This window comes from Limanda limanda, chromosome 18, assembly GCF_963576545.1.
Source record: "Limanda limanda chromosome 18, fLimLim1.1, whole genome shotgun sequence".
Classification (NCBI taxonomy): domain Eukaryota; kingdom Metazoa; phylum Chordata; class Actinopteri; order Pleuronectiformes; family Pleuronectidae; genus Limanda; species Limanda limanda.
The window spans coordinates 3,012,383-3,028,214 of NC_083653.1; the positions used below are offsets into that span (position 1 = coordinate 3,012,383).

At 42.8% G+C, this 15,832-nt stretch overlaps 1 protein-coding gene across 2 annotated transcripts; it reads left to right on the forward strand.

Moving 5' to 3' along the window:
- Positions 1 to 5,291: 5,291 nt before the first annotated feature.
- Positions 5,292 to 11,565, forward strand: unc93a (unc-93 homolog A). 2 transcript variants are annotated; one of them, XM_061091692.1, is made up of 9 exons: positions 5,292 to 5,360; positions 5,937 to 6,065; positions 6,743 to 6,924; positions 7,008 to 7,237; positions 9,394 to 9,522; positions 9,832 to 10,043; positions 10,563 to 10,698; positions 10,784 to 10,915; positions 11,017 to 11,565. In XM_061091692.1, the coding sequence occupies exons 2-9, from the start codon at positions 5,976 to 5,978 to the stop codon at positions 11,301 to 11,303; spliced, it is 1,398 nt and encodes a 465-aa protein (XP_060947675.1). In that variant the 5' UTR covers positions 5,292 to 5,360; positions 5,937 to 5,975; the 3' UTR covers positions 11,304 to 11,565. The 2 variants fall into 2 exon arrangements, with proteins under 2 accessions (XP_060947675.1, XP_060947674.1); XM_061091691.1 differs by lacking the exon at positions 5,292 to 5,360 and having other exon boundaries at positions 5,794 to 6,065.
- The last annotated feature ends 4,267 nt before the right edge of the window (positions 11,566 to 15,832 follow it).

The following is a 15,832-nucleotide window of genomic DNA, read 5'->3' on the forward strand; positions in this document are numbered from 1 at the left end:
CTTCACTTCTCCCTCACTTCTCCTTCACTTCTCCTTCACTTCTCCTTCACTTCTCCTTCACTTCTCCTTCACTTCTCCTCCACTTCTCCTGCCGACTCCTGGTGAAACGTCTGAGTGAGAACAGGAGAAACTCAAACTCCAGACGATATCCAGACCCAACTTCACAGACTTCAGGTCTGAGAGCAGAGACAAACATTCAGATCTATGAGTCTGGAGAGGAGGAAACTAAACCAAACTAAATCAATCAGGTTGTTTTAATAACTCTATCAACCAATCAGCTTGTGGCCTTTAATGAGCAGAATGAGGTGAACAACAGCAACTCCACCTTCTCTATGTTAGTGGATGGGACATGGACCAAACTAAAAAGTCCAAGCAGGTGTTAAATACATTTTAATCAAAGATGGTTTCTGTCATTTTAGCTTCTTCCTGTCAAAGTGCTTCTGGTTTTATTGATGTTATGAAAACAGGAATCAACAGATTAGAGTGACTCATGATTGGTCGAGTTCGATACATCAACAGGACCTCGACACCTTGGCTCCATCGAGCGGTCGCCTCCGTGCCGACTGGCTCCCAGCGTCGGAGTCCAGGAGATTCTGGATCAGTTCTGGACAGTGAGAGGAAGCAGAGACTCATCATCCATCTTAATTTACAGACTGTGGACGATTAGGAGACAATGGGCCTGTGGGCGTAAAGTGGAATTAATGGTTTTAGAAGAAACGTTACTCACATACCTGACACATCCTGAGTGTGTGTGTGTGTGTGTGTGTGTGTGTGTGTGTGTGTGTGTGTGTGTGTGTGCGACACGAGATGAGCTCATCCCTGGTTGAGCAGCATAAGATAGTGAACCCTGTAAATATATATATATATATAGAATTGTTTTTCCAGATATTTGACCAGGATCAGGTAAAAGTTTGCATGTGCAATAACAAAGAGTTTATTTTGGGTTATGCTCCAAAGTTCACAATGATGGACAAACAGATAACATAAAAAAATCAATAAAACAATACAACACAATTCAAAATCAAAGCTAATAATATTAAAAAAACTAAATAGTTGAAAGTAATGATAAAATAAAATGATAAAAGTAATAGGTGTGCGAATAAAGATGATTTCAGTGTGTTTCTATTGAGGGAATCCGAGGAATAATACATAAGAATAAAACTATTAGAATATATTAAGATGATTTATGAATAAAATCTATTCATAGATCATTGTTCTCCAAACTCAGGCGCTGAAGTCACTGGAGTCAAATTAAATAACCAGATTAAGCAATCCAACATTATAATGGGATTATTTAATTTTCATATCTTTATTTAAAATAATGTTTCATGGATTCTTATATATCTTACTTTCTCTTTTCTATGGTAGATTTATACTATTGGTAGATTTGTATAATTCTGTTCCAGTTGTGGCTCATTGTTTTTGTGAGAGGAAGGAAACCAGTGACGTCTGCTCGTCCACTGGTTTCCTCCCAGGGAGATAACCTCTCACCTCCACCTGAGATCTTTGTTCTTAATCCACACATTCATACATGAGCAGTTTATATAACCTGAAAACACTCACAGGGATTTCTCTGTGTACGACTGAAACTGAAAACTAAGCTACTCTCTGTTTCATTATATACACACACATACATACACATATATACAATAACACATGAATACACACACTTAAAGATATATATATATATATGAGCACAGATTTGTATAAAAAAACACACACCCTTTTATCGTTGAATGCATAAACATATATACACATAAGTAAAAACACATACAAACATACATATCTACACAAACAAACACACAAACTTTGTCTTTACAAACTCATATCAGTGCGACTGAAGTCTGGTTCACACACAGGTCTGAGATTCCAGGAGGGATTTGGACCAAAGAGCCTGAGGACTGGGTGAGAAAAGGGAAGGAAGTGTGTGTGTGTGTGTGTGTGTGTGTGTGTGTGTGTGTGTGTGTGTGTGTGTGTGTGTGTGTGTGAGTAAGAGAGAGAGAGAGAATAAGTGGGTGCGTGAGAGAGAGTCTTTTCCCAGGCTCCTCTGCAGCCCTCGGACAGGTAGGGGTCTGGGATTAGCGAGTGTGACCCGGCTCACTGAGGAGTAATGAATTCTTCCTGCAGATCTCACCGGCCTCAGAGCATCAGGACGACTTCACCTCGGAGACATCAAAAGAAAGAAAGAGACTCGAACAATCCTCCTGTTATTCTCTCAGTTCCCTGCTCGGGTCGGAGTCACATGACCAATAGCATGCAGTTCACTCACAGTTCTAATCTCCCTCTGAAAGCAGTTATCATATCAGTTGAATACAAAAATACACATAGAAAAGTGTGAAACGTGTGTTCTCTTAAACGACCAGTAGGGGGCGACACTACACCACTACTACAGGATGTGTATTGCATTGCACTGCTGCCACGTGATTGGCTGATTCTATAAATGCATGAATGTGACCTGGTTATTGTAACGTTTATTACATAAGAGTTTCTTCCTGTTCCAAAACTTTTTCTAAAGTTGCCAAATTACAACTTATTTGAGTTTTAACTGGGACAAATTTCATGACGAAGATTAACACACTTTACTGACTGACACACACACACACACACACACACACACACACACACACACACAGTATTATTGAAGCAGTTGTACTCACGGAGCTTTCAGTTCATATCTGAAGCAGAGCAGACATACCTGCCTGTCTGCCTCTCTAATGCCTGTAATGCTCTACCTTAGGGCCTGGCTGTGTGTGTGTGTGTGTGTGTGTGTCTGTGTGTGTGTGTGTGTGTGTCTGTGTGTGTGTGTGTTTGTGTTTCTGTGTGTTTCTGTGTGTGTGTGTATCAATCCTATTTATAACCTGAATCCCTTCTTATATCATATTAAACATATTCTGCCTGAACAACAATAACAAACACTTTATTCAGCTCCTTGAAACAAGTTGAAAACATTTTCAAATTGACAAACATTACATTACATTAAACACTTCGAATTAATCAGAGTTTTGAGCCCTGTTTTTTAAATAAATGTATTATATATTGTGTCATTTAAGTCAACTTCCAGTGAACAATGCACTTTGGTGAAATTAATTCTGGGAAATCTGCTGTTTCTGGATCTGTCCAGGTGGATTAAATTGTGGCCTCTGGCTCCCCCTGCTGGTCAAATAGTTGCACCTATAAAACGGAGGCAGAGTAAAAGATAAACTGAGGTTTTGAATTTACTTATATAAAATACATTTTGTATCAACATTTTGACAAATGTTTGGCCAAATAAGATTAGTTTTAATTTCATTTTGATTTTATATGATTTATCCAAACGACATCCTCTAGTTTTAGAACAACTGGGATATTTCTACATTTAAAGGCTCAAATTGGACCAGAAAATTTAGCAGATTATTTCACTGATTCACAAATTTAAAAGAAAAAATCATGGAGCAGCAGATACACGAAGTGGATTTTATTTTAATCTCTTCAGATCGAGCTTATCGGACGGGGACATCTTCCTTTAACTGAGTACAAAGTGCAAACTGATAAAACATTTAAATGTGGTTTCAAAACATAAAAAAATCTATTACGAGAAATCTGAAAAAACACATAGGGAATCTTAAGGACATTGATAAAAGTGCTGGAATAAGTTTTAGATAGATTTGTGTTCTGTTAAAGAAATTTCAGGTTCAGAGTTTAACAGAAAAAGATGAAACGTCACGTGAATCTTATCAAGAGATGACAAATGGTTTCCTATTTACTGGAAAACTTTGAAATCATAAAGACGATAAGACAAACAACAGGTGTTAACAACAGGGTGGAGAGGTCAGTAAAAAAACAGGTTGATGCAGCTGAGATTTAAACCTTATCATTGAGACGCTTGGTTTGAACAAAGGATCATCGCTCCCAGTGTAAACGGGTCCAAAGTCAGGATGTTGTCACGGCGATCAACACGTCATCATCACAGCTACGATCATGAAATGATAATTACAGCGTATCTGTATTTATTGAAGGTGGATATCTTAAATACTCTGATATCACTTCACTGACATTTTAATGTACACGTCCAACACGTAAACATATCTTCAACTCTGACGTAAAGATATGTATTAGTTTCTGTCTCTTTGGAGAAGAAGAGAAAACATCGTGATAATAAAGATATTGAATAAAAGCTCTGATTGATTCTTATCAAATGTGTAAATGTGACAACGTCCACAAAATCAGATCTTTAATGGAACTTCATGACTTCTCTGTGCTGAGAAGTTTGATGATGAAGGTGTTTGAAGATCTTTATTCAGTCTATATCTGTGACATGTGGATATTCTGGTGAGTATATATATGTATTTATGTTTATATATATATATATATATTTATAACAAGAGGAACTGAGCATATTTGAAGAAGTGGAACCAGCGACGACTTCTCTTCGGCTCTGAGATCTGAATCCACCTCCTGACGAGTTCAGCAAGAAGTCAGTTCTCTCAAGACTGAGCCAAACCTGGAGGAACCAGTGTATCATCATCAGTATCAACATCATCATCATCATCATCATCATCATCATCATCATCATCATCATCATCAACCTCACCATCACTACCATCTGACACCAGATACCTCGTGAGACAGAAGTTGGTGTGATACATGTGTTTAATAATCTTTAGCACCCTCAGAAAAATGATTGTTCCTCTTGTCTCTAGTTCTTCACCCACTGAAGAACCTTGTTTCTGTAGGAGAAGGTTCTGTGCATATTCACCGTGGTTCCTTAAAGTGTGAAAGGTTCTTTATTTCAATGGTGGTGAGAAAAAGCATAAAACTGCAACTGTTCATTATTTTAACCATTTATGAATCTGTAGATTAATTTCTCGATTAATTGATCAAAGACACATCAGACAGCGTGTCAATCATAATTCCCCAGGTCCTAAGTCCAGATGTATTATTATGATTATTCCTTTTCTCCTCCACTACATGCATACACAAACACACACACACACTTACACACACACACACTTACACACACATACTGGGAAGAGTTCAACATGTTAGTAAGAGATTAGACAATAAAAGAAGCTGCATCAGACTGTGTGTGTTTTGGAGTTTAAACCACACCCACCCACACACCCCAACACCCACAAACACAAACACACACACCCACAAACACACACACACACACACACACACACACACACACACACACACACACACACACACACACACACACACTAAAGTCCACGAAGGTCCTGACATTTGCGTCTACACACTCAGATTAAAAATAGCAGCACCACGTATCAGTCACCACAGCTCGGCTGCAGCTTTCCCTTCTCCTGCCTCTGAAGCACGAGCAGCGAGCTGAGCTGAAATCCTGCAGAGAAACTCAGGAGGTGATTGTGTGATTTTGTGAATGTGATTGTGCGAGTGAGGGACTGTGGAGTTTCTGTGGAGTTTCTGCAGACTTCCTCACTCCTGGTCCCCGAGAATAACGTCTGCAGAAGCTGTTCAAACAACGAGAAGCCGTCCGGCTGTCAAAGGGAAACAGATGAAAACTAACAGGTTAACCTTTGCTCTGGGTCACTGCTCCTGTGCATTAGTCTATATATGACGACAACTTTACAACACAACACAACACAACCGAGGAGAAGACGACAACAGCCTGAATTAAACTCAACAGGAAGAGGAGGAGACAGAATATATGACTGAATTAAAGCTAAATTGGACACAAGGAAGGGAGAGGCTGAATGATAAGGGTTACTCTGAGTGTGTGTGTGTGTGTGTGTGTGTGTGTGTGTGTGTGTGTGTCTGGACTTTGATCGAACCCATCTCCAGCACAAGAGTTTATCACAGTCATAAGCAGCAGATCATTGTCTCTGGAGCCGTTCAGCCGCTGTGTGACTTTTGTTAAACCTTAAATAAAACACACTTCTTTTCCCCGTGTGTTTCTCTGTGGATTTGTTTTTAAGTTGGAACCCGTGTGGACGTCTCTCTTCTGAAACGCAGTCATGATCAGCCGCAACTTCAAGAACGTGCTGGTGGTGTCGGTGGGGTTTCTGTTCCTGTTCACGGCGTACGGAGGCCTGCAGAGTTTACAGGTAAATAAAGAGTTTTGAAATCCCTGTAATGTTGTTTTCCTCTTGCTACACAAACCTGTCGCTGTATTTGTCAGAATAACTTGCTTTTAATAAACCTTTAAAAAAAAGAATAAAGTGAGTTTTAGACTCGTTGTGTTACTTTCTTATTTCTAATTATATTGGAATATTGTTTTACACCATAAATGCACTAAATCTTTAAATGAAAATATTATATATATTATTCTTTAAAATTAAATAGTTGTATATCGGTCGATATCATAGAGGATTTTAAGGATTTCATTATTATTCTTATTGTTTATATTCTTATTATTAATTAGGGACAATACCTTCATGCACGTGCAGGGTTTCCATAGTTACTGGATTCAAGGTTTTATTTGCATATAAAGTTTTTTGTTTTATGGTCATAAAATGTGTGCAGTTAAATTCAGACTAGTGTGACAATAAGAATAGACGACTAATATAAAAGGATAAATGTGATAAATGTAGAATTTGTATACACACAATTACAACCTTGTGTGTTTGTCCACATATACAAATATTCAATTTAGGACAAAATATGTGATAAAATGGTTCTGCTCCTGAATCAAAATCAATCAGCGGCAAACACACATCATGAAGTGTAAACAATAAAAGAAGTACCTGATCGTTGACGTGACCTCGTCTCTCGCTGTGTGCAGAGCAGTCTGAATGCGGAGGACGGGATGGGCGTGGCCTCTCTGAGCGTCATCTACGCCTCCATCATCGTCTCCTCCATGTTCCTGCCGCCAATCATGATCAAGAACCTGGGCTGTAAATGGACCATCGTCGCCGGGATGGTCTGCTACGTCTCCTACTCCTTCGGAAACCTCTACCCAGGATGGTAAAAACAACCTCAAACCTCTGCCAAGACCCGTTTAACTCGTGGTACATTTCAATAACCGCTCTCCTGGATGAACTCCTCAGGTACACCCTCATTCCCACCTCTGTGATCCTGGGTTTGGGGGGCTCCCCCCTGTGGTCGGCCAAATGCACGTACCTGAGCATCGCCGGGAACGCTCAGGCCACCAAGGACGGCGAGAAGGGCCCCGACGTCATCAACCAATACTTCGGGATCTTCTTCTTCATCTTCCAGTCGTCGGCCGTGTGGGGAAACCTCATGTCGTCGCTCATCTTCGGACAGGACCTGAACGTCGGTAAGAGGGAGGAGGAACGTGGTGACACTCGGGAACAAGTAGTTAAAGTTAAAGAACCTTTGTTAAAGAAAACGTTCAATTCTTAGATCGGACCATTTATCTGGATTCACTCAAACAAATGAATATGTTCTTCCTTTTGTCCACGTCTCCACAATAAATGCTTTAAATTATTCTAAAATATAACTGATTTTCCTGCGATGCGCGATCTTTACATCACATGTCTGACGTGTTTCTGGATCTACTTCCTCTTCCTGTGTGTTTGACGTGTTTCTGAATCTACTTCCTCTTCCTGTGTGTCTGACATGTTTCTGGATCTACTTCCTCCTCCTGTGTGTCTGACATGTTTATGGATCTACTTCCTCTTCCTGTGTCTGACATGTTTCTGGATCTACTTCCTCTTCCTGTGTTTCTGACGTGTTTCTGGATCTACTTCCTCCTCCTGTGTGTCTGACATGTTTATGGATCTACTTCCTCTTCCTGTGTCTGACATGTTTCTGGATCTACTTCCTCCTCCTGTGTGTCTGACATGTTTCTGGATCTACTTCCTCTTCCTGTGTCTGACATGTTTCTGGATCTACTTCCTCTTCCTGTGTTTCTGACGTGTTTCTGGATCTTCTTCCTCCTCCTGTGTGTCTGACATGTTTCTGGATCTACTTCCTCTTCCTGTGTGTCTGACATGTTTCTGGATCTACTTCCTCCTCCTGTGTGTCTGACATGTTTCTGGATCTACTTCCTCTTTCTGTGTGTCTCACATGTTTCTGGTTCTTCTTCCTCTTCCTGTGTCTGAATCTACTTCCTCTTCCTGTGTGTCTGACATGTTTCTGGATCTACTTCCTCCTCCTGTGTGTCTGACATGTTTCTGGATCTACTTCCTCTTCCTGTGTGTCTCACGTGTTTCTGGATCTACTTCCTCTTCCTGTGTGTCTGACATGTCTCTGGATCTACTTCCTCTTCCTGCGTGTCTGACATGTTTCTGGATCTACTTCCTCCACCTGTGTGTCTGACATGTTTCTGGATCTACTTCCTCTTCCTGTGTCTGACATGTTTCTGGATCTACTTCCTCTTCCTGTGTTTCTGACGTGTTTCTGGATCTTCTTCCTCCTCCTGTGTGTCTGACATGTTTCTGGATCTACTTCCTCCTCCTGTGTGTCTGACATGTTTCTGGATCTACTTCCTCTTCCTGTGTGTCTGACATGTTTCTGGATCTACTTCCTCCTCCTGTGTGTCTGACATGTTTCTGGATCTACTTCCTCCTCCTGTGTGTCTGACATGTTTCTGGATCTACTTCCTCATCCTGTGTCTCACATGTTTCTGGATCTACTTCCTCTTCCTGTGTTTCTGGATCTTCTTCCTCCTCCTGTGTTTCTCACGTTTCTGGATCTACTTCCTCATCCTGTGTCTCACATGTTTCTGGATCTACTTCCTCATCCTGTGTCTCACGTGTTTCTGGATCTACTTCCTCCTCCTGTGTGTCTGACGTGTTTCTGGATCTACTTCCTCCTCCTGTGTGTCTGACTTGTTTCTGGATCTACTTCCTCCTCCTGTGTGTCTGACGTGTTTCTGGATCTACTTCCTCTTCCTGTTCGTCTGACATGTTTCTGGATCTACTTCCTCTTCCTGTGTCTGACATGTTTCTGGATCTACTTCCTCCTCCTTTGTTTCTGGATCTACCTCCTCTTCCTGTGTGTCTGACATGTTTCTGGATCTACTTCCTCTTCCTGTGTCTCACATGTTTCTGGATCTACTTCCTCCTCCTGCGTGTCTCACATGTTTCTGGATCCACTTCCTCTTCCTGTGTCTCACATGTTTCTGGATCTACTTCCTCCTCCTGTGTCCTTGACGCCGTCACTGATCAAAGTGTAACTGACGAGAATAAGAAAAGGGCGAATCACACAATGCTGACACCTACACATCATATTATTTTATTGGTGCTTATCAGCTGAAATGACGACGCTGCATTTCAGGAAGGACAAAGTAATTTGTTCTATTTTTATTTCTGCATTTGTCCAAACTGTTGAAGTCTGAATTATTTATTTGTTTAGTTACAGAATAAAATAAATTAATACAAATTTTGAAATTTTCTCTACAGCAGCAGCATCATGTTTCTGTCATTTTATTAACGCTTAACGTGTTTATCTATTTCTTCTCCCGGGCAGCGAACATCCCAGAGGATCAGCTGATTTACTGCGGCACGGCCGACTGTGGCCTCAACGTCAGCGCCAGCAACAGCACCACCACCAGGCCGGCTCAGGAACTGGTGTGGACACTCGTCGGAAGCTACATCGGTAAGGTCGTCGTCCTCACTGCGTCACATGATGAGGTCACAGTGTACGAACGTGACCTCAGAAATTGCATCATATCTCAACTTTGAAATTAAACAGTCAAAATAGCTCCTTTTCTAAACCAGTATTTATTATTCCGAATGTTTTTTTGAGATTATCTTTAAAACTGCTGCTTGTTTTGAGTCGTTATAACTCTAAGTGCAAACGGGTCCTGAGATCCATCCTTCCACTGCACGTTTTGTAGATTTGTCTGAAGATTAAACTGGAACTTGTGCAGCTGTACACTCGTTGTGTTGTTGTGTTGCGTGGCAGGTGTGGGTGTTGTGGCCATCCTCATCATCTCAGTGTTCCTGGACAACATCGACGGGAAGCAGGCTAGCGAGTTCCGCGGCAGCCACGAGCCGTTCGGCCGAACCTTCCTGGCCACGTTCCGGCTGCTGAAGGACTGGAGGCTGGTGACGCTCATCCCGCTCACCATGTACAGCGGCTTCGAGCAGAGCTTCCTGTCGGGGGAGTACACCAAGGTAAGGGGGTCCGCCGCCGCTGCAGCTCTAATAAAGGATTTCACTCAATTTCACCACGAAAACACATGACAGGTTGTTTCAGGAAGTGAATTCAGAGCATGAAGCTGTTTGAATGTGCGGCTTCTCATACAAGCACGGAAAACAAGAACGCAAGAGCTACAGTACAACCGCAAAAGTTACAATTCAAACACAACCACCACAAAAACACAACACTACGAAACCACAACAGAAACACAGCACGACAAAAAGCATCGAGAGAAATCCAGACCAATAAATACACAAGATACTGAAGTAGAATTACACACAGGGAGGTACGAGGTGAATCTGGCAAACCGGAAAGTGAACCACAGGAAGTAGATGTTGATCGGATGATTGAAAACAGGCGGGAAACTGAAGCACAGCAGGAGGTCGAAGACTTATCAAAATAAAACAGGAAATAGAACAACACAACGGGTCCAGGTGAGGATCGGTTGCCTTTGATGAGCTGAAACCGATCTCCTGTGTGTTTGTGTTTTTCAGAACTACGTGACGTGCGCCCTGGGGATCCACTACGTCGGCTTCGTGATGATGTGCTTCGGCGCCACCAACTCCTTGTGCTCCTTCATCTTCGGCCGCCTGGCTCGCTACACGGGACGAGCCGCTCTCTTCCTCCTCGGTAAAGCCACACAGACGCCGAACGGCCGACGACGTGAAAGATTTCTTCTGCTAACGTCGTGTTGAATCTGTCGTGTTTTTTTCAGCCGCGTTGACGAACTTCGGCTGCATCATCGCTCTGCTGATGTGGAAGCCGCATCCGGACGAGCTAGCCGTGTTCTTCGTGTTTCCGGCTCTGTGGGGAATGTCCGACGCCGTCTGGCAAACTCAGACCAACGGTAAGAAACTCCCATCAGCCCCCCCCCCCCCGGTGGGTTCCGGGCTGAACACCTGAACTTCCCCCCCTTGTTTGACCTCCTGTCTGCTTCCTGTCCTGCAGCGCTCTACGGCGTCCTCTTCTCGGCCGACAAAGAGGCGGCGTTCGCCAACTACCGCATGTGGGAGTCTCTGGGTTTCGTCATCGCCTTCGCCTACAGCACCTTCCTGTGTCTGGAGATCAAACTGTACATCCTGCTGGCCATGCTGCTGCTGACCGCCGTCACCTACCCCATCGTGGAGTACCACGCCTACAAGAACCCACCGCCGGACGCCAAAGACGCCATCGGGACACACGGAGACACCGTCCAGACAGAGGACAAATTCATCATCTGTCAGACAAAAGTCTAGAGACAAGTGTCTCATGCTTTTACTCATCAAACATTATCGTCACATTTCTCGAGCAACAACACGGACGAGATGAATGTTTGCCGGGAGAGATATTGTGAATTATGAGCATCGTACTAAATCTGTGAAGACGAACTGAGGAAGTTTGTGAGAAGATCGGAACTTTGATAGTTTACGATAAATGTGCAGAAAAAGAAAAACATGATTCTGGATGTGACTCCGTTGTTTCACATCTTCATAAATGTCATCGTGCTGTAAATGAAATATCAAATATATGGGTAGTTTACATTTGTATAATGGAGTCAGAAAACACTGATGAAAGCTAAAAGCTGAAACGTTTTTCCAGATTAAAACATTTTTCATTTCTGTATAGTAAAAGCAATACTATGATTAAAAGTTTATATTAAATGTGAAAGTGAATCACTTATATTTATGTATAAAACCCAAGATTTCTTTTCTCTAGTTGTGTAAAAGAAGAAACAAGGACAACATGCTGCATTTCAAATGGTGCTTTTATTGCAATGTGTTGCATTCCCACATTCATAGATGTTATAGATTTGTTAGTCAAAGCATCATTTCCTCAAGGTCGGCATCCTCACCTTGGAAAAGAAAGCAGAGGGATCAAATGCACGAGGTGTTTGTATTTTGAGTGTAGTCGAGAAGTGTGTGTGTCTGTGAGTGTGTGTTTGTGTGTAAACTTGAGCAGCCACGAACATATGAATGAACAAACCTCCAAATTTAGACTTCCAGTAGATGCAAAGAGAGTTTTTAATTGTCAAACAAACAAAAAGAGCGTTTTGTTTGTCGCTCGCCTCAGGGCTCTCACTCCCCGAGGCGCTGGACCCGGCCTGAGACTGATTGTCTACAACATTCCAAAGAAAAGGTAGATTTCTTTATATTCACGTTACACACCTTGACAGGGGGGTTGGGGGGGCATTAAAAGAGACAGAGAGAGAAAAAGAGAAAATATAACATGCATAAAATTCTCCCAGATGAACAATGTCACTCATATTGTCTTGTAATAGCTGCTCCGATGCCTCATTAAAAACAAACTTTACATGTGTAATATACAAAACTGGACAAAAATGGGTAAAATGTATCATATATATTTATATATATATATTTATTTATATTAATTTGTACAAGGGAGGAAGTGGAACCTTGGTCTTTTTCTTTCTCTAATTCTCCGGAGGAAGCATCGCCGCCTCCGAACCAACAGAGTGGAGAGTTAAGAACAACGAGCTTCTGTTTAACTCTCTGAACGTCTCCCAGCTCCCCCCCGATAAGGCAGCGCTGACGATACGTGACAACTGAAGCCGAAGGTTCACGAAGAGCAAAGATCCGAACGTTTGCACGAGGAATGAGTGGAGTTAAGATTTAAAAGGACTGTGGATCTCAGCCGTGCACGAGCACAACTCTGGACCAATGACAGGTGGGAATACAGGAATGTGACTATTGAGAATTGTATCCTCCTTTACTGTTTTTTGCTATGAACTGAGCTGACATCGAAAATTTAGCTACACCAGACATTGGCCCGATCCTACACCAGACATTAGCCCAGTCCTACACCAGGCATTAGCCCGATCCTACACCAGACATTAGCCCGATCCTACACCAGACATTGGCCCAATCCTACACCAGGCTTTAGCCCGATCCTACACCAGGCATTAGCCCGATCCTACACCAGACATTAGCCCGATCCTACACCAGGCATTAGCCCAGTCCTACACCAGACATTAGCCCGATCCTACACCAGGCATTGGCCCAGTCCTACACAGGCTTTAGCCCAGTCCTACACCAGACATTAGCCCGATCCTACACCAGGCATTGGCCCGATCCTACACCAGGCATTGGCCCAGTCCTACACCAGGCTTTAGCCCAGTCCTACACCAGACATTAGCCCGATCCTACACCAGGCATTGGCCCAGTCCTACCCCAGACTTTAACCTGATCCTAAACAAGACATTGGCCCAACCTAGACCAGGCACTGGCCCGATCCTACACCAGGCTTTAGCCCGATCCTGGTATCAGTTCAGCGCTAAATATTCTACAATATGCACAAGTGTGACAATAGAAGCAAACAGAGGAGACAGACAACACAGTGTAAGTGTTGTCAATTATGTCGACAGTGCACAATTAGTGTCGCACAAACAGACTTTTGACTTTTACTAATAACACGTCGGAAGCTGCGAGAGAGGAAACGCCGAGCGGCTCTGCTGCAGCTACAGAGCCGAGTGTTGCTGAAACTGTGTCGTGAGCAGGAATGTTCTGAGATTCAAGCAAGAGGAGGTTTTAACAGATCGCCTGGCGTCCGCTGACGGCGCTGAGCGGGGGGGCCACCTGAAGAAGAAGAAGACTGGCATAGTAGTTCCACTGAGGATCGGTTGGTGTCGACAGAGAAAGAGAGAGAGACAGAGAGAGATCTACATTACAAAGAAGGTAAAGTGTGTTTACAATTTTTAGTCGTCATTTGGACGATGGGTTTCTCCCACTGTCGAGTTCTTCGTGGAGAACCTGAGCGATTTCAAATCAAACTAATGAAACGTACGTTTTCTCGGTACATTCGGGGGACGTTCCTCTTACTGGTCTGATTGAGAAAGCTGGCGATGAGCTTTTCACTCCAAGCAAATCCGATATAAAGTGCAAAATTAGATTGTATTTGCAAATTCCTGGAATAAATTTGATTAATCTTCTATGTGAGTAAAAAAGTCATTTAAAATACAGTAAACTTCTTTTTTATAAAGGTGAAAAAAGGTTTTAAAAAAACCCTGGTTAACAAGGTTATTACTGTTAAACAGCAAAGGAGCGACCTTCACTGCAGAAAATATATATACACGAGGCACCTCAAGTTTGGTATAAAGTATTTAGTGAATGGAACAAAAGAAGCGTTAGAAGCTGAGACGTTGTGGCGTGTGTGTGTCTGTGTGTTTGTGACGCTAACTATGACTCGGGGGTTCGCTCCAGTGTCGGCTCTACATGCGTCAACGTGAGGAAATGCTTGTATCGGTATAAGGTGCATAGCTAACAATGTTTTCCTTCTTCCTGTAAACGAATTGATAGCATTCAGGCTCATTGGCAAAGCGGGCGACGCCTCTAAACGGACTGAAGTAGGGGGGGGGCGTGTCGCGCGTTAGAGGCCGGAGCTTGAGGAGGGCGAACGAAGAGAGGAAAGACGAACATGCGAGAGAGAGAAAGAGAGAGAGAGGGAATCCAGATGAACACAGGGCCGCTACATTATGACGATGAGGTTTTGCATCTGAAATCCATCCGACATCTTTCAGCTTTGGTCATTGAACTATTGACGAATGCAAAAAAAAAAAACAACAAGGCTACATCAGTCAGACACGTAGAAAACAAAAATAAAAAAAAAGCCCAGCAGGCGATGCACCCCCCCCTCCATCTCCATCAAAACCAAGGCTCCACTCTCCCAGATCTGCTTAAACTTTTGACAACAGAGAAAAAAAATTAAATAATATGGCCTTTTTTCTGTGTTTTTTTTTCCATTTTTTTTAAATTAACCCGTACAAAAAAAGCCAGTCCGCTGCTTCTCTCTCAGTAAAATCACATTCAGCAGTCGCTAAACCATTCTCTGGGTTAGTTTTCTGAAACGCCCACAGGTACTGTGCAGGGTCCAAAGAGTCAAAGGAGAAAAGAATCAAACCAGGACATCTTCCACTTTTCCATCTTAGAGAACACCAGATATACAGTATTAATCACACATACATACGCACTCACTGATAGTCATATACATACACACGTCATCAGAAAAATAAAAAAGTAGAAAATCAAAAACATAAAATAAAAACATGACGGAGGCGAGTAGTTGTTTACCACAAACTCGGAGCACTACTTTCTTTTTTTTTGTTTGTTGATTCTGAACAAATACATATTCACATTTCTCTGTTATATACATTATGTTAACATCTCGAAAGCAATGTTATAAAAGAACCTTGTACCTGTTGGTTGCAGTGAGAGAGGAGGGACTTCCACTGAATGGCTGTTGCATAAAAAACATTACATATGCATTGGTTGTATTTGGCATGTTGTCGTGGAAACGCCGACAGGTGCTGTCGAGTTCCTGCATCTAACAGAAGGTGTAGAGGAAACCATTTCCATAGGAATGCCTATTCCACGCAGAGAAGTGGGGGGGGGGGGGGGGGGTGGGGTCACAATACTGAACGTGTGAAAGCATCAGAGCAGACGAGAGGAGGCGGAGTCAGACAGGAACCTTCCTAAAATACATTCTTCCCACTTTGTGCAGCGTTTTGAGTTTAACATCGACCGGCACAGCAGCGTCCGACGCCGGCGTTCACACGGTGAGAAACCAGATCCGTCTGCAGGAAGGACGTCTGGTCACGACCCGCATCACTTCCTCTCTCTGCTCCCTCGCTCCCGGACTCAAGTGCTTCTGTCTCAAGTGCAACGCGGGGACGAAATTCAAAATCTAAGCGCCGACCCAACGAGGGTCTTACAGTTCGGACGTGACAGGGATTCATATTCATATCCCCATTACTTTCCTTTAACCCGGGTTC